This window comes from Dermochelys coriacea, chromosome 8 (genome assembly GCF_009764565.3).
Source record: "Dermochelys coriacea isolate rDerCor1 chromosome 8, rDerCor1.pri.v4, whole genome shotgun sequence".
NCBI lineage: Eukaryota > Metazoa > Chordata > Testudines > Dermochelyidae > Dermochelys > Dermochelys coriacea.
The window spans coordinates 10,070,424-10,088,078 of record NC_050075.1 but is presented as its reverse complement, the minus strand read 5'-3'; the positions used below and the strand labels follow the sequence as shown (position 1 = coordinate 10,088,078).

General features: G+C 47.8%; 1 protein-coding gene across 3 annotated transcripts in view; it reads left to right on the top strand.

Moving 5' to 3' along the window:
* Positions 1–17,655, top strand: part of SPOCK1 (SPARC (osteonectin), cwcv and kazal like domains proteoglycan 1) — a 513,799-nt gene that overhangs the window by 394,447 nt on the left and 101,697 nt on the right. For all 3 annotated transcript variants that reach the window (XM_038413766.2, XM_038413765.2, XM_043490486.1), the window contains one exon: positions 9,965–10,079. In XM_038413766.2, the coding sequence (XP_038269694.1) occupies positions 9,965–10,079 (115 nt within the window). The remainder of the gene's footprint in view (positions 1–9,964; positions 10,080–17,655) is intronic.

Sequence of the window (17,655 nt, the reverse complement as noted above, 5' to 3'; positions counted from 1 at the left end):
ATCTCTGTTTAATACACCAAAAACATCCACTTATTCATATGCTCTCATATAGAATGCATATTTCAATTTGTGGCATAAGCATGTGAAGTTTCAAAGTGAATATTTTCCCTTTGACAGTGTTATATTTAGAAAATTGTTTTAAAAGGCCCTCCCGAGAGGCTGGTTGGTATTGATTCATTATATAACACAAAATGCCACATATCAGTCACATAATACACATTCCAAGGCATCTAAAATATCAACAGCAGAGTGTACAACTGACCCATCAACTCTCCCTTACTGCTGTACTCCACTGAAACTTGCTTCTGTGATCAGATTCTGATCTCATTACACCCAGGTAAATCCAGAGTAACACCACTGAATACAATACAGCTAGTCGGATTTACACCAGCATTAATGAGATCTGGGGAACTCCTGATTTCATTAGTGTTACCGAGGTATAAATGAGACCAGAATCTGGACTCCAAAAGTCCAAAGCCAAATTAAAGAGAGATAGAGACATTCTACTTGAGTTACATTCCAAGGAAGTGTCTGGTGGCTTCTCCTAGTAGGAGGTGGCAGGTTGGAGACCTGAAAACAACAGCAAGGATAAAACAACAGAATAAATTTTATGCAGCTGTTTTATTTTCCCCTGCAAAATATGAATGTTATGCAAAACACATTGCTGGAAGTTTGCTGACAATAAAAATAGAATCATCATGCAAGTAGGGTAGCAAATTCTCAGGGGAAGCTTTAGCCAAAATACACTTTTGCAATAATTTCGCATAACTGAGTGAATAAATTAATTTGTGAATTTTCTGTGAATAAGTTCCTCCATTTTCCTCCCCTCATATAATTTATTGATATCAATATACATTTAGCAACAAAAAACAGAGCTGATTTCCATTTGCAATAAAACAATTTAGAAACATTTATCTGGTCCTTAGGGATCATTCTAGACAAATGCAGCTCAATTCATGAAGCTAACAAAAAACACAAGTATCATGCACGATTAGTGAGCTACACCAGAGGAAAATTACAACAGATAGCAAGAGAAAACATAGAAGAACTTCAGGCAAATGCAGGGCCCAATTTTTGCTCGTCTAAAACAGTGCCTTTAAAGCAATAGGACTAGCCTCAACATGAGTAAGGAGTGGTAGAATCACTTGAGAAATTACTGGGTGAGGTTCTCTGGCCTGTGTTATGCAGAGACCAGAGTAAATGGCCATTCTAGCCTTAAAAAAAATCTATGAATCAGACCCTCAGTAATACCCCCTGCTATGTATTGAGAATTTTGTTTTTCTTTATTTGCTGTATGAGGAGAAGGCAAGAGGAAGAAGGGGATTTATTTTTCTCTATTGAACTAATGATTCAGCTCTGTGGCTTGGGGAGGACATTTCTTGTGCTCCTGAAATGCAGACCTGATAGTGGCGAAGACTGCAGCCTTATTATTCCTCCATCTGAAATCCTCTGTGACCTGTCTTGCTCTGATCTCCACCTGTTTTGATGCAGGTAATGTAATTAAAAACCAACAGTTCCTATATGTGGAATAAGGTTGTGGTCTTTTGATTATCATGTCAAACCAACCGTATAGCTTTCTTTGACAGGGTAACAAGCCTTGTGGGTAGGGAGGAAGTGGTAGATGTGGTATATCTTGACTTTAGTAGGGCTTTTGATACTGTCTCGCATGACCTTCTCATAAACAAACTAGGGAAATACAACCTAGATGGAGCTACTCTAAGGTAGGTACACAACTGGTTGGAAAACCATTCCCAGAAATTAATTATCAGTGGTTCACAGCTGAGCAAGCAGGGATCAGTTCTTGGTCTGGTCCTGTTAAATATCTTCATCAGTGATTTAGGTAATGGCATAGAGTGTACACTTATAAAGTTTGTGGACGATATCAAGCTGGGAAGGTTTGCAAGTGCTTTGGAGGATAGGATTAAAAATCAAAATGATCTGAACAACTGGAGAAATGGTCTGAAGTAAATAGAATGAAATTCAATAAGGACAAATGAAAAATACTCCATTTAGGAAAGAACAATCAGTTGCAGACCTAAAAAATGGGAAATTACTACCTTGGAAGGAGTACTGCGGAAAGAGATCTGGGGATCATAGTGGACCACAAGCTAAATACAAGTCAACAGTGTAACACTGCTGCAAAAAAAAAAATCATTCTGGGATGTATTAGCAGAAGTGTTGTAAGCAAGACCCGAGAAGTAATTCTTCTGCTCTACTCCATGCTAATATGGCCTCGACTGGAGTATTGTGTCCCGTTCTAGGCGCCACATTTCAGGAAGGATGTGGACAAATTGGAGGAAGTCCAGAGAAGAGCAACAAAAATGATTAAAGGTCTAGAAAACATGACCTATGAGGGAAGATTGAAAAAATTGGAAAAGAGAAGCCTGAGAGGGGACATAACAGTTTTCAAAGTTAACAGGTTGTTACAATAAAAGGTTGTTACAAGGAGGAGGGAGAAAAATTGTTCTCATTAATCTCTTAGGATAGGACAAGAAACAATGCTCTTAAATTGGAACAGGGAGGTTTAGGTTGGACATGAGGAAAAACTTCCTGTCAGGGTGGTTAAGCACTGGAATAAATTGCCTAGAGAGGTTGTGGAATCTCCAACATTGGAGATTTTTAAGAGCAGGTTAGACAAACACCTGGCAGGGATGGTCTAGATAATACTTAGTCTTACCATGAGCGTAGGGGACTGGACTAGATGACTTCTTGAGGTCCCTTCCAGTCCTATGATTCTATGTAATCATTTTTGATTTTTTTATTTTTATTATTGAGTACTATACACCAAGCTTGTACATACCTGTCCAAAGAAAAGTCACCGAAGTCATCTCTGAACATGTTAATAAAAAGATATCCCACACACATCTTTATCCTCCCATGAATGACATTGACAGGATCTAGTATTCAGTCCAACTAATTCTATTTTCCAATCCTTTAATGTTGTGTTCAGGAAAATCTTTAAAAGTGCTTCTAAAAAATACTAAGGTCTAACACTCAGGTCAGTAGTTCAATCAACTTCAACTGGACTACAGATGAGGACAGGTTACAGGACTGAGCTCTTAATTATTTGGACAGAGACGAAGCATTACAGTGTACTGTCATTTCAAACAAAGTATTATAGAACCCCAGTATATTACAGCTCTGGATTTGCTGCTGAGTTATAAAAGCATTGGTTCAAAAGGAATTCACAGAGCTCAATGATCAGACAAGGAGATACGAAGCAATACAGGAAGGGGGGAGGCGTTGTGTGTAATGAACCTCAATTTAAAAAAAAAACAAGAAAAAAATGATCTAGATAATACTTAGTCCTGCCATGAATGCGGGGACTTGTCTAGATGACCTCTCGAGGTCCCTTCCAGTCCTATGATTCTATGATTAAGGCAACAGGACACCCTAGGGAAAATAAACAATCTCCTTGGAGATTTTTTAGGGAACTGAAAATGATTAGAGAGACTGGCATATTTGTGTCCTGAATGACCCTATTCTGTATTTGGCATCAGTCTAACTTAATATTTAGAATTGGGCCATTCTCAGGCCCCAGTCCCATAAAACGTGTGTAGCTAGTTTCATGAGTAGCGTGAGAATGGGATTGCACAAGTACTCCTTTTCTTTTTGCGAATACAGACTAACACGGCTGCTACTCTGAAACCTGTGATTATGCAAGGCACTGAATTTAGCCGTATAGAGTGGAAATCTGTCAACTTCATGAAAAAACTCGCACAGATACAGACAGACATCATCTTCCTCTCCAAATGCAAACAGATGGACATCATACCGAAAGGACTGAAGGTAAAAAATCCATTACAATCTACATACCACACAGACTATGCTGACAGCTTGTGCCACACACTCTCAAGGAAACTGCGGAACCACCTGATCAACATCCTCTACAGCAAACAGGGAAAGATTAAGAATGAGCTCTCAAAACTGGATACTCTCATAAAGAACCAACCTTCCACACAAACTTCCTCGTGGCTGGACTTTACAAAAACTAGACAAGCCATTTACAAAATACACTTTGATTCTCTACAAAAGAAAAAGGACACTAAGCTATCTAAACTACTATATGCCACAAGGGGCCACAACAATGGTTCCCGTAACCCACCCAGCAATATTGTTAATCTATCCAACTATACTCTTAGCCCAGCGGAAGAATCTGTCCTATCTCGGGGCCTCTCCTTTTGCCCCTCCACCCCCACGAACATGATACAGTTCTGTGGTGACCTAGAATCCTATTTTCGACGTCTCAGACTCAAGGAATATTTCCAACACACCTCTGACCAACATATTAACCCACAGAGACCTTCCTGCCAACACTACAAAAAGAAGGATTCTAGGTGGACTCCTCCTGAAGGTCGAAACAGCAGCCTGATTTCTACATAGACTGCTTCCGCCGACGTGCACGAGCTGAAATTGTGGAAAAGCAGCATCGCTTACCCCATAACCTCAGCCATGCAGAACACAGTGCCATCCACAGCCTCAGAAACAACTCTGACATCATAATCAAAAAGGCTGACAAAGGAGGTGCTGTCGTCATCATGAATAGGTCAGAGTATGAACAAGAGGCTACTAGGCAGCTCTCCAACACCACTTTCTACAAGCCATTACCCTCTGATCCCACTGAGAGTTACCAAAAGAAACTACAGCATTTGCTCAAGAAACTCCCTGAAAAAGCACAAGAACAAATCCGCACAGACACACCCCTGGAGCCAGGACCTGGGGTATTCTATCTGCTACCCAAGATCCATAAACCTGGAAATCCTGGACGCCCCATCATCTCAGGCATTGGCACCCTGACAGCAGGATTGTCTGGCTATGTAGACTCCCTCCTCAGGCCCTTCGTTACCAGCACTCCCAGCTATCTTCGAGACACCACCGATTTCCTGAGGAAACTACAGTCCATTGGTGATCTTCCTAAAAACACCATCCTAGCCACTATGGATGTAGAAGCCCTCTACACCAACATTCCACACAAAGATGGACTACAAGCCGTCAGGAACAGTATCCCCGATACTGTCACGGCTAACCTGGTAGCAGAACTTTGTGACTTTGTCCTGACCCATAACTATTTCACATTTGGGGACAATGTATACCTTCAAATCAGCGGCACTGCGATGGGTACCCGCATGGCCCCACAGTATGCCAACATTTTTATGGCTGACTTAGAACAACGCTTCCTCAGCTCTCGTTCCCTAATGCCCCTACTCTACTTGCGCTACATTGATGACATCTTCATCATCTGGACCCATGGAAAAGAAGCTCTTGAGGAATTCCACCATGATTTCAACAATTTCCATCCCACCATCAACCTCAGCCTGGACCAGTCCACACAAGAGATCCACTTCCTGGACACTACGGTGCTAATAAGCGATGGTCACATAAACACCACCCTATATCGGAAACCTACTGACCGCTATTCCTACCTACATGCCTCTAGCTTTCATCCAGATCATACCACTCGATCCATTGTCTACAGCCAAGCGCTACGATATAACCGCATTTGCTCCAACCCCTCAGACAGAGACAAACACCTACAAGATCTCTATCATGCATTCCTACAACTACAGTACCCACCTGCTGAAGTGAAGAAACAGATTGACAGAGCCAGAAGAGTACCCAGAAGTCACCTACTACAGGACAGGCCCAACAAAGAAAACAACAGAACGCCACTAGCCATCACCTTCAGCCCCCAACTAAAACCCCTCCAACGCATCATCAAGGATCTACAACCTATCCTGAAGGACGAGCCATCGCTCTCTCAGATCTTGGGAGACAGACCAGTCCTTGCTTACAGACAGCCCCCCAATCTGAAGCAAATACTCACCAGCAACCACACACCACACAACAGAACCACTAACCCAGGAACCTATCCTTGCAACAAAGCCCGTTGCCAACTCTGTCCACATATCTATTCAGGGGATACCATCATAGGGCCTAATCACATCAGCCACACTATCAGAGGCTCGTTCACCTGCGCATCTACCAATGTGATATATGCCATCATGTGCCAGCAATGCCCCTCTGCCATGTACATTGGCCAAACTGGACAGTCTCTACGTAAAAGAATGAATGGACACAAATCAGACGTCAAGAATTATAACATTCAAAAACCAGTTGGAGAACACTTCAATCTCTCTGGTCACTCGATCACAGACCTAAGAGTGGCTATACTTCAACAAAAAAGCTTCAAAAACAGACTCCAACGAGAGACTGCTGAATTGGAATTAATTTGCAAACTGGATAACTTAGGCTTGAATAGAGACTGGGAATGGATGAGTCATTACACAAAGTAAAACTATTTCCCCATGGTATTTCTCCCTCCCACCCCACCCCCCACTGTTCCTCTGATATTCTTGTTAACTGCTGGAATTAGCCTACCTGCTTGTCACCATGAAAGGTTTTCCTCCTTCCCCCCCCTGCTGTTGGTGATGGCTTATCTTAAGTGATCACTCTCCTTACAGTGTGTATGATAAACCCATTGTTTCATGTTCTCTGTGCGTGTGTATATAAATCTCTCCTCTGTTTTTTCCACCAAATGCATCCGATGAAGTGAGCTGTAGCTCACGAAAGCTTATGCTCTAATAAATTTGTTAGTCTCTAAGGTGCCACAAGTACTCCTTTTCTTTTTTCCACATGTGTGAAGTTACTCAAGTGTGTAAGTGTTCGCAGAATTGTGTCCTTCAGTGACCTCATTCTTATTCTTATCATAGAATTACTCTGTTTTAATCAGATTCCAGTTTCCTCATTGGGTTTTTGGGTTGACGTTTTTTGTTGGTGGTGGTTTTTGGTCTTGTTTAGCAGTAGAAAGGAAAGCCATGAAAAACTGGCCTTAACATTTCCAGAAACTAATCTATCTTTCTTAACAGATTGTGATAATGGGTTTGAAATTGGTCTTACCATCTTAAGAATAAATAAGTAATATAATTATAATTGCTAATGCTATGATACATAATTTGCATTTATTATAGCTAATAAAACAGGTAATTAATTGAGCTGTAATGGGTTAAGTCATCAGGAACTTCAGCTGCTGAAAGATTTATTGCTGTATTCTCAGTTACATCTTGAATATGAAGAACAGGCTGTTCAGAGAGGGCCTTCGCTTCCAGGACCGTTTAATCAGGGAGCAGTCCCCTTTCCTCCTCAGCTGCTTTTTATTGTGTATGTTTTGCACAATCGGCATAAATTAAGCAATTGTGTTCATGCCTTTTTCATAAAGGTGAAAAATATGTACTTCCATTCTCCATAGCCATGCATGAAATAAGTACTATAAAGCTCAAGCTAAGCTAAGCCACATGTGTATCCATGTCCATACATTTTCTAAATGAGAAGGGCAGAACATCATACAGAGCATACAACCACCAGGGTGCATTGAAGTTCAAAATGGGCCTGGGAGATAATGTTGACGGAATAGGATGTAGTCGCAGGATAATGGTATCCAGCTGCTAGATTAAAGCCTGGGCAAAGCTGAGCCCTTGCAATAAAAAATAAGCAGAGGCAAGAAGATATTTACAGTATTTTCAAAGTAGGAGGCATTTATCTTGTAACAATATCCTAGTCCATTCGCTCTGCTTCTATTGAACCAACATAATAAAAGATGCTGTCATTTTGTTCAGTGGATTTTGCTGCAGAAGCTACATTTGTCCACTGCATTCTGACTGGTAACATTACAGACTTTTAATCAGTCTACACATTTCAAAACATATTGTGTCACTACAGCTGGGTCCTAAATACTCTGACCTACTTTAAAAAAAAATCTCCCTAATAAAAATCAGTGTTGTTTTATCATTAATAACATTTTAGTTGTGAGTAGGGTGACCAGGTGTCTGGTTTTCAGTCTGGTCAGCAGTGCTGTGGCGCGAAGGCAGGCTAGTCCCCACTTGTTCTGGCACCGCACTGCACCCCAGAAGTAGCCAGCTGGTCCAGCTCCTAGGTTGGGGAGCCACAGGGCTCTGCGTGCTGCTCCTGCCCCGAGCACTGACTCCACACTCCCATTGGCCAGGAACCGTCCAATGGGAGCGGGGGGGTGGGCGGTGCCTGCACGTGAGAGTGGTGTGTGAGCCTCCTGGCCCCACCACGTAGAACCCGGCCCAGCTGGCTCCTTCAGGGCATGCACAGCACGGTGCTAGGACAGGCAGGCAGACTGCCTTAGCTCCCCCGCTGCAACGCTGACTGGGAGCTGCCCCAGGTAAGCCCACACCTCAACTCCTTGCCCCATCTGAGAGCCCCCTCCCACACCCTAAACCCCTCATCCACAGCCTCACCCCCTGTGCCCCAACTCCCTGCCCCAGCCCAGAGCCCCCTCCCACATCCTGAACCCCTCATCCCCAGCCCAGAGCCCATACCCTCTCCTGCACACCAATCCCCAGCTCTGAGCCCTCCAAACCCGGAGCCCCCTCCTGCACCCTGACTCCCTGCCTCAACCCACAGCCCCTTGCCACACTTCAAATCCCTCAGCCCCACCCCCCAGCCTGGAGCCCCCTCCTGCACTCCAAACTCATCCAGAGCCAGCATCCCCAGCCCAGTGAAAGTGAGTGAGGGTGGAGGAGAGCAAGCCACCAAGAAAGGGGGAATGTAGTGAGAGGGGGCAGGGCCACAGGGAAGAGGTGAGGCAGGGGTGGAACCTCAGGGAATGGGTGGGGCTAGGGTGTTCAGATTTGTGCAACTAGAAAGTTGGCAACCCTAGTTGTGGGTTAGTCCACCTTCCAACAATGGCACTGTTAAGTACTGATTTGAGGCCTTATCTGGCATCTTGTATGATCAGCCCTTCTTATTGTTGTGTTGTCTTACTGTAATGTTCTGTGTAGAGAAAAGATCTTTGGATCACAGAGGACAATTGAAAATATACTCTTTGTTAAAAGGAAATCACTGATATAATACATGTAATTCTAACAGTAAAGGTAATGAACAGTAAGTACATTATGGACCTGCACTTTTTTCTTAGCACATTTATGAAACAATAGGTTTTCATAGTTGCCTCCCTTTGGATCCAAAACTTCCCAAGTCCCATTCCCCTAAAGATTGGAATCTCCTGATTTTCAAGACATGCTTCAAAGCCCATTTGCTAAGGCTGTTGGAGGAGGACTGAGAGTATGGGAACATTCCCCAATTCACTTACCTTCTTATAGGCGGGCCTGTTTTAATTTTTAATAATTGATTAGCTAGTGATCCTGTTATATTTCTGGATTTCGCTACATTGTTCAGTGGTAACTCTGCTTTTATGGAGAGTGATTTTTAAACAGTTGTTTGGGCAACTTAGAATCTAGCCCATAGATATATTTTGTATGAATGATTAAAACCTTCCTCGTATGAGGAGTCCCACGGAAGGCTGCACATTGAAGAGCTACTCGTGTTGGTTAGGGGTTGGTCTCTCCCATGCAAAGTGCTGAATGCTCTCAAATCCCTTTGGCCCCACTATTGTGTGGAGTGGAATTTTGCCATTGACTCAGTGAGGCCCATTAACTTCATTGGAAGTTGAGAGCAGTCAGCACCTCATAGGATCAGGTCGCTGATCTGTACTACTGTATGAGTGATATTAGCTGTAGCAGTCCGTGATAAACAGGCCGCAGAGACTAGCTTGATTTTAAATTAGAACTACATATTTGAAGTATGGCAGAGTTGTCTAGTGGATAGAGCACTGAATGGAACTTAGAAGATGTGGGGTCTATTATGAGCTCCGCCACTGGACTGGTGAGTGACCCTGGGCAAGTCACCTCATGCCTCAGTTTCCTCATCTGTTAAATAGGAATAATGATACTTTGAAAAATACTTTTAGATCTACTGATGACAAGCACTACATAAGTAGTAGGTGGTATTAATTAAAAATCATAACTCCTTTAGTAAAGGATTAATTTTTTTAATCTGTCAAATATTAGTATGGCTAAGTGTGATTTCTCGTTTGCCCATAGCTGCTGCTTGAACAGTTTGTCCTAAACCAAAGTACATTCCTGTTTTCTTGCAATTACAGTGCAAGTTGGAGTTTCATGCTTGTACTTCTGACAAAACTATCGCAGCACGATGTGAGGGGCCCTGCCCGTGCCTTCCAGGACAAGAAAGCCCAAAACACAAGGCTGAGAAGACTGGTGAGTTCAGCTGTTGAACGCAATGTTAAGTGATTTACTGGGACAGCTTTGTTCTTCAGACACCTTGAAATATTTTGTTTCTACCACTTGTTTCAGGAAGCTTTAAGAAAGTCATGTTGTCAGCTAGAAAGTGTATGACAAATCATTTTCTAAACTTAAAATGCTTTCTTACTGAACTCTCAAACATCTTAACCACAGTGAAACTGGTACCCATTTTATAGACTGTGTCATAGAATACTTGTGCCCTAGCTAATCATTATTAACAATTATTTATTTTGAGTGGAAAATACTAAAGGCATAAAGTAAATTCCTCGAATCATATGATGGGGTGGCTTGCCCTTAAATGGCCAGAGGCCTGGTGCTGGTCAGCCCCATACAATTAGTTTTACATGTCACACCTGGGATGGGATGTGAGATTTAATTAGTAGAACCAACTGGGTATAGAGAAACGGATTCTCCTATAAAGAGTAGCAGGAAGCTTCAGAGATGGGGATGCTCAGGGAGACAGTACAGAGTTTACTGGGAGTGAGTAGTCTCCAGCAGGGAGCCCTGAGTCTACAGGGAAAAGGGCTCCAGGTGGAGAAGGCCTGGGAGATACCAAGCAGGGAATTGACAGGGAGTATGGCCTTGATAAGGATTTTTGAGAACTTTGTTTTGGAAATAATTTTATGTTAATAAATCCAGCCCCAAAGAGGGGTGTGCTTCCCCAGAGAAGATTTGTTTGATAGTTTGATTGAGATAGCCTTGAAAAGTGGGGAAACTGAGGCAGGACTGGGATATCAGGCCACAAGGGCTCACTTGGGAGGCAGTTGGTCTGATGATATTCTTATAGTAAAAGATAATATATGAGACTTTATTGTTCTCTCAAGGCAGCCTTTTTCCTTACAAAACTAGTAGTAGTGGCTGAATGGGTTATGTGATAGATTCAGTAAGGAGGCCCAAAGATGTACAGACAAGGTATTTGAGAGATTGGCTGGTTGACATTGCGACAGTTACAGTACAGTAGCTGACTGATGCTGAATTATTGTATAGAGAAACTTAAAGGTAAGGGTCCCCACATGAATGGTTCTTCCCGCTGGCTGCTGCCATGAGATCCATGCATAGATCTGAGGACATCTGCAAGTTTCATGGGCTAATTCCCCCCACCTCAGCAATCGTGAACCATATAGGAATGGTCCAGCGTGAAGAGAATTAGTTCTTACAAAAGGAGCTCAAGTCCTATCTATGAAATGGATGGCAGGGCAGCTGCGGCAGTACAAGCTTCTCACAACTACCCTGCCAATGTGCTTCAGTCCTCTTCAGGAGAGACTGAGCAAAAGGAGCTTTCTTTCTGGCTGTGACCCCACTGGACTTTTTTTTTCACAACAGTGCAGCTCCGCATGGGGAAGCAACAGCAGGGCTGCAGGTGTCCATTAGCATTTTAATTACACTGTTGTCTAATCCTCTTTAGAGGATTAGAGGACGTAGTGCTTAAAAGACCAACATAGGTGGCATCCTGTCTATAATATTGTTTCCCACTGTGGAGCTGCACCGGTGATAGTAACAATGGGAAATGTTAAGAACAAAAGTATAGGGTAAAGAAGGCCTCTGTGGTCTTTCCATCCTCTGGCATTTCTGCTGAGATTGCTAACAAAGGTGCTGGTTGTTGTGCAGACACCTGGCTAGTAGGAACTAGGCTCTGGACTGCTGCCACCTATTTTCACACTAAGCCGCTGAAAAGATGGTGCAGAGGGCCAGCATTAGGGCTTCCCTGTAACAGAAGCCTCACATTAAGAGTTTATGCGCTGCAGAGAGCCTTGTGTGGGTGCTAGGCACCAGGGTGAGTTTCACACTAAGACTCTGGTCCTGCAGAAAGTTAACCACATGCTTCACTGCTCTGGAGCATTCCCATTAACTCCAATTAGACTATTCAGAGGCTTGAAGTTGAGCAGAATTGAGGTCCTCGTGCATATAACTATAACTTGCATACGTATAGGTACCCCCCCACACACACACACACACACGTGCTTATTCAGCTTCACACAAAAGACCAAATCCTGCAGTACTTTCCTTTATGCAGGCAAAACTCAATTTGAAATCAGTGGGAGTTTTCCTTCCATAGAGACGATCGGATTTGCCACATAAAACCAGAATAACTTGTACTCAGACTGCTCTGTTTAGCAATACTCATATTGCTGCAGTTTTTATTTGTCTGAAAATTCCTTCAACAACATAAAGTAAACTTAGTATCACACATTTAATGTCTGCTCTGGAAAGATTTATCTTCTTTCTAGAACAATGAGGCATCATTCTCCAGCTAAGATTTTGGAAACTCAGCTTTACTCCCTCTTTTGGAAGGCATCAGTATTTTTTCTCTGCAGTGATCAAACTTAGATGAAACATTTTAACTAGTGAGATTGTGTAATACAATGCATAATTTCAGTATTGCTTTATGTGGTCTGAATTATTTTTTTTACAGAATACTCACTGATAAATTCATATGGTTTTTCATTGTCTTTCACAGACACACACACCTGTCTTCTAATAATCTGCTCCCTATATGACCTCTTCGTTGCCCTTATCAGATATAGTATCGGATTAATAAATCTTCAGTGACATTTTATGCTTACAATTTCATTCAGACAACAGAAAAAATTCTAATAAACCTTATCTTGATAAATCCAGTTTGATAGGATGTATGTATTCTGTAGTCTAGACTATTGTTTTGCTTGTCTTTCAAACTTTTTAACTCCACATACAAAGCATTAACTTTAGGGCTTGCATGATCTACACAATTGCTTTTCTGACTGCTGCTTCCTGGGGCCAAATTCTGGTTGACAATGGGCATGCCAGTGAACTGGTCACAGCGGTAAGAACACATTAGATTAGTTCAATAACTACCTAGATTCTTCCCCACCCAGAAAGGCACGGAGAGAGCAATCTGTAGGTCTTCTCTAGTTGACATTATCGGGGGGGTATAGCCATATGGGAAATGAAGTCAGTATGTATGTATTGTGACAAAGCTCTGTCCTTGCCTCCGTGGATCCCGCGTTTCCTGGCGGATTTCGCTAGCCTCAGAGGCTCACTGTGACCCTCCACGTAACCCTTCTTTCTCTAGAGACAAGGGTCACAGTCTACTGAGCCATTTTCATCGTAAGCCAGCGGGGGAGGTGAGGAGAAGTTATCCTTCCTTGCACAGTCTCTGTTGTCTCCCAGTCTCAGTGATTAAACAGGGGGCAAAGGTGGGGGGGAGGAAGCCCGGGCCCACCCTCTACTCCGGGCTCCAGCCTAGGGACCCAATAGTATCAGCTATGGTAGCTGACCTTTTAGAAATATGACGACATGTACAATTCCCTGGGCTACTTCCCCCCACAGAAGCCCTCACTTCCTCAAGCTCCACCTCACCCTTACCTCAGGGTCTCCTTCCTTGTGCCTGATCTGGTGTGTACTACTCAGCCTCTCCAACAGCACAACTTCCTCCCACAGCTCCTGACATGCCCACCCACCTGACTGACTGGGAGGCTTTTAACTAGTTTCAGCCAGCCCCTGATTGGCTTCAGCTGTCCCAATCAACCTAGCCTTCTCCCTGCCTTCTGGAAAGTTCTTAATTGGCCCCAGGTGTCTTAATTGACCTGGAGCAGCTTCCATTTCACTTATCCTGGTACCAGGGATTTGTTTAGCCTGGAGCGAATCTCTCTCTCTCCCTCCCACTGCTCTCCCATAGCTTTCTAGCGTGGAAGGAGGTGGGAAGCTGCTACTCCTGCTGCTACGAGGCCCTAAGCTCTCCCTGCTGCTCCAGCTGCTCCCCTGGCTGGGCCAGACACCCCCCATTCTCTGCTACTTGACTACTGGACCCCCCACTCTTGGGTACTGCTACTGCTCCAACTGCAGCCCTGGGGGGGGGGCTGCTAGCCCACTCCCCAGAGAGGGGGAGTGAGGGACCCCAGCCACTGCTGTTGTGGACACCACCACCACCACCACCACCTGAGAGGGGTCCTCTCTGCCTGCCTGGATCACCACCTGGAGTTCTTGGAGCTGCTGCTGCTGTGGAGTCTGCTGCCTGGAGCTGCTGAAGCCTGAGGAGGAGAAGAAGAGGATCATCTGCCAGTGGGGCAGCACCTAGAGACTTTGCAGACCACCGTGGAGGGGGCCCTAAGACTGAGTAATTTTCAAACTGTGCTCTTGTGGTGGGGGTTTTGACTGTGTTTGTAGGGACACGGGGGGTGTGGCGTGGAGCTGCCCCCCGATCCATCTGTGTGTCCCCCCCAACCCCCACCACTATTACCACCACCGCTGCCCCCTCCACCACCCCCACTGGCTGTATACCATCTGCCTCAGCTCCTGCCTCTGGACTCAGCTGCTTGCTTGGCTTGCCACGCCCTATTTCCACCCTTTGGGCCAGAAGCAGCAGCAAGCCAAAAAAAGACTTGTGCAAGTGCACATGGGCACATGTGCCCCCCCCTGGACTGCCTACCCCCCAGCTTTGCCCTTTACTACCTGCCCCATTTGCCACTTGCTTTGCCTCCTCTTTTGCTCCAGCCCCCCTTACTAGCTTCAGTTTGTTTGCCTGCCCCGCCCATTTCCTTCTGCAGCCTTTGTTTGTTTGCCCCGCCCCAGCCTCTGAAGCTAGCCCCTTGGTTTCCCTGTTCTACCCCCAGACCGCTTAGCCCCTCGCTCCGTGTGCCCATGCCCCCTCCCATGCGCTTGTGCAACTCCCCATTTCAGTTGCAACCCTCTTCACTGCACCTTCAATGTTGTTGAATCCCCCCCCCACATAGTGCACCAAGAGGAGCCGGAATTTCCACCTTGTGTCGGTGACTGACCCTAACCCCTGATTGCCCCCCGTCCAGCCCACCCCTTTTAGCGCCCTCCTCCCCTGCCTGCAGCCTAGCGGGGAGGAGTGGTCGACCTGCTTCCCCTCCTCCTTTTGATGTCCTCCCTTTCCTCCTTGCTCATGATGGCGGGGGATGAGACGGGTGAGACCTCTCCAGTAGCCCGAGCTCCCCCTCCCCAGCCTGCCCCTCTGTCACCCCCCCAAGCTTCTACGTCCGCTGCCAAACCATCTGCCATCGCCCCCGCTGGGGCACCAGCAGCGACGGGCACCGGGGTGACCTCCACTGCTGCCACGTCTCTCACCCCCTCAGATTTGGGGGGAGTCCTCCCAGCCGGCGGGAAGGGCCAGGGGAAGAAGAAGGGGAAGGGCCCCGCTAAAAAGACCAGGCCCTCCATGGCAGGGGCTGCCCCCAATGCCCCGGCCCCATCTCCAGCTGGGGCGCCCCTCCCCGCTGTTCCCTCCACCAGCTCTGCAGGTGTCCCTCCCCCGGCCCCCAGAGCATACGCCCAGGTGGCGGCAGCCCCCCCGCCTGCCGCTACATCATTTCTCCAGCCCACCGCCTCCGCTACCATCTATAGCGGCCGGGGCCCCTTTCCCACCATGACCAGGAAGCACGGTGTCCGTTGCCTCCTGGTGCCCGCCTCACCCCACGTGGAGACCTATGTGCGGGCGTTGGCGAGGGTGGTGGGGCCCACGGCCATTGTGGCGGCCTCCAAAATGTATGGCAAGGTCGTCTTCTTCCTAGCATCGGAGGCCGCCGCCCAGGAGGCGGTGGAGAAGGGCCTGGCGGTGGGGGGCGTGTTCGTCCCCTTAGAGCCGCTAGAGGATCTGGGCGTCCGCCTGGTCCTGACCTCCGTCCCTCCCTTTCTCCCCAATGCAGCCCTGTTACCCACCCTTTCTACCTTGGGAAAGCCCATCTCTGTCATCAGCCCCCTCCCGTTGGGCTGCAAAGACCCCGCCCTCCGTCACGTCCTCTCCTTCCGCCGGCAAGTGCAGCTTCAACTGCTGCCGGCGGCGCGCGACGGAGAGGCACTGGAGGGGTCCTTCCTAGTCCCCTACCAGGGGGCCCGTTACAGGGTGCATTATTCCACCGGGGAGGCCCGGTGCTACCTCTGCCGGGCGATGGGGCACGTCCGGAGGGACTGCCCCCTGGCCCGGGAAGAAGGGCCATCCAGGACCCCCGAGCCCCGGCAGGGCACCGGCCCCGTCATCGCCGACGCCCCTGGCTGCCCGGCACCTGAAACCGCCCCTCCTCCTTCACAATCCACCATTGCTCCCGCTCGGGCCCAAGGGGTACCTCCCCCACTATGCCCAGACGAGCGGGAGACCCCCGCCCCCGCTGCTTGCAATCTGGCGGGGCCTGTGGAGGAGGGTGCGGCAGGGACAGCGCCAAGCATGGGAGAGGGCCCGCCCCAAGGGGAATCTTCCCTCCCTTGTGCTGCCCCACCGTTACCCCCTCGAGTCCCTGAGCCATGGCCTCTGCCCCCTGACACAACCCCTGCTAGCCAGCCCCCGGATGATGCCATGGAGGGCTGGGCCCTAGTCCAAGGGAAGCGGGGCAAGCGGAAGGCTCGAGCTCCGCTCCTCCCATCTGATGCGGAGACCCCCCGGAAAACCAGGAAGGGGGGCACCGATGCCGAGCCTTCCGCTCTACCCACGGGTGTGTTCCACCCACCAGAGCCGGCTGGGGAAGACGTGGCAGCACTGGAAGGCGGTATCTCCCCTCCACGGGAGTCCCTCCCCTCCAAGACCCCCGAGGCACCATCTGAAACCCCAGTGTGCCCCAAAGTAACCATCGCGTCAGGTGCCGGCGGGGAGAATCCTGGGGTAGCGGAAAATAATTTCCCCTCTATATATGAGGAGATCGAGGCCCTGGGTCTGACCCCGGTCACCCAGGGGGAGGACGATCCTATGCCAGCGGGCCTCGATCTGGGCGACTTCTTTCCAGCCCCCCTTTCCCCATACTCCCTCCCCCTAACCGTTGCTTCTGCTCCCACCTCCGAGGAGCCCCTGGACTCCTCCATCAACCCGGCTGCAGAAGGCACCCTGCTGAGAGCCACCGAGCCAGTTGAGGCGACGGCCAGTGCCACGCGGCTGAAACCTGAGTCACCAGGGGCATCCCTCGCTGGTGAGGAGCATTCGACCTCCTTTCCGGGAGAGGACCCTACAGAAGAAAGTCCACCTCCTGATGCCGTGGCTGCCAAATCCACCAGACAGCTTGCGCCCGGCATCGGTGAGAGCCCTCTCTCGACCCAGACTCTCACCTCTACCGCTGCCCCTGCCCTTCTCCCGCCCACCTCCCGAGATATTATTGCCACCCCTGGGACAGTCTCCTTCCCCTTTCCAACAGATGACTCCCAGGGAATGGCCTTTGTGTTTGCCCGTCCCGACCCACCAGGGGCTGCTATCCTCCCTCCGCCGCCCCCTATCGCCCCAGCATTCAGGTCAACCCATCAAGAGCCCCGTCGGGGGTCCGCACCCTGTCTGCCCGTCCCGCTGGGCCAGGGGGCTGTACCAAGGGCCCCATCGGGAAGCAACCAGACCATAACCCCAGCCCCCCATGCGCTGCGAGAGGAGTTGCGGGAGTTCCTAGAAGACGTCCGTGGCTCCCGCAACAAAGTCCAGCTTGCCCTCCAGCGATGGGGGGACTTTAATCAAATCCTCCGGGCCGCAAGGGCCCTCATGGGGGAGGGGAAAAGGACCGGGAGACAGGGCGCCGCGGCCTACCAGCGGGTCCGCCACTTCCGTGACTCCTTACTCACC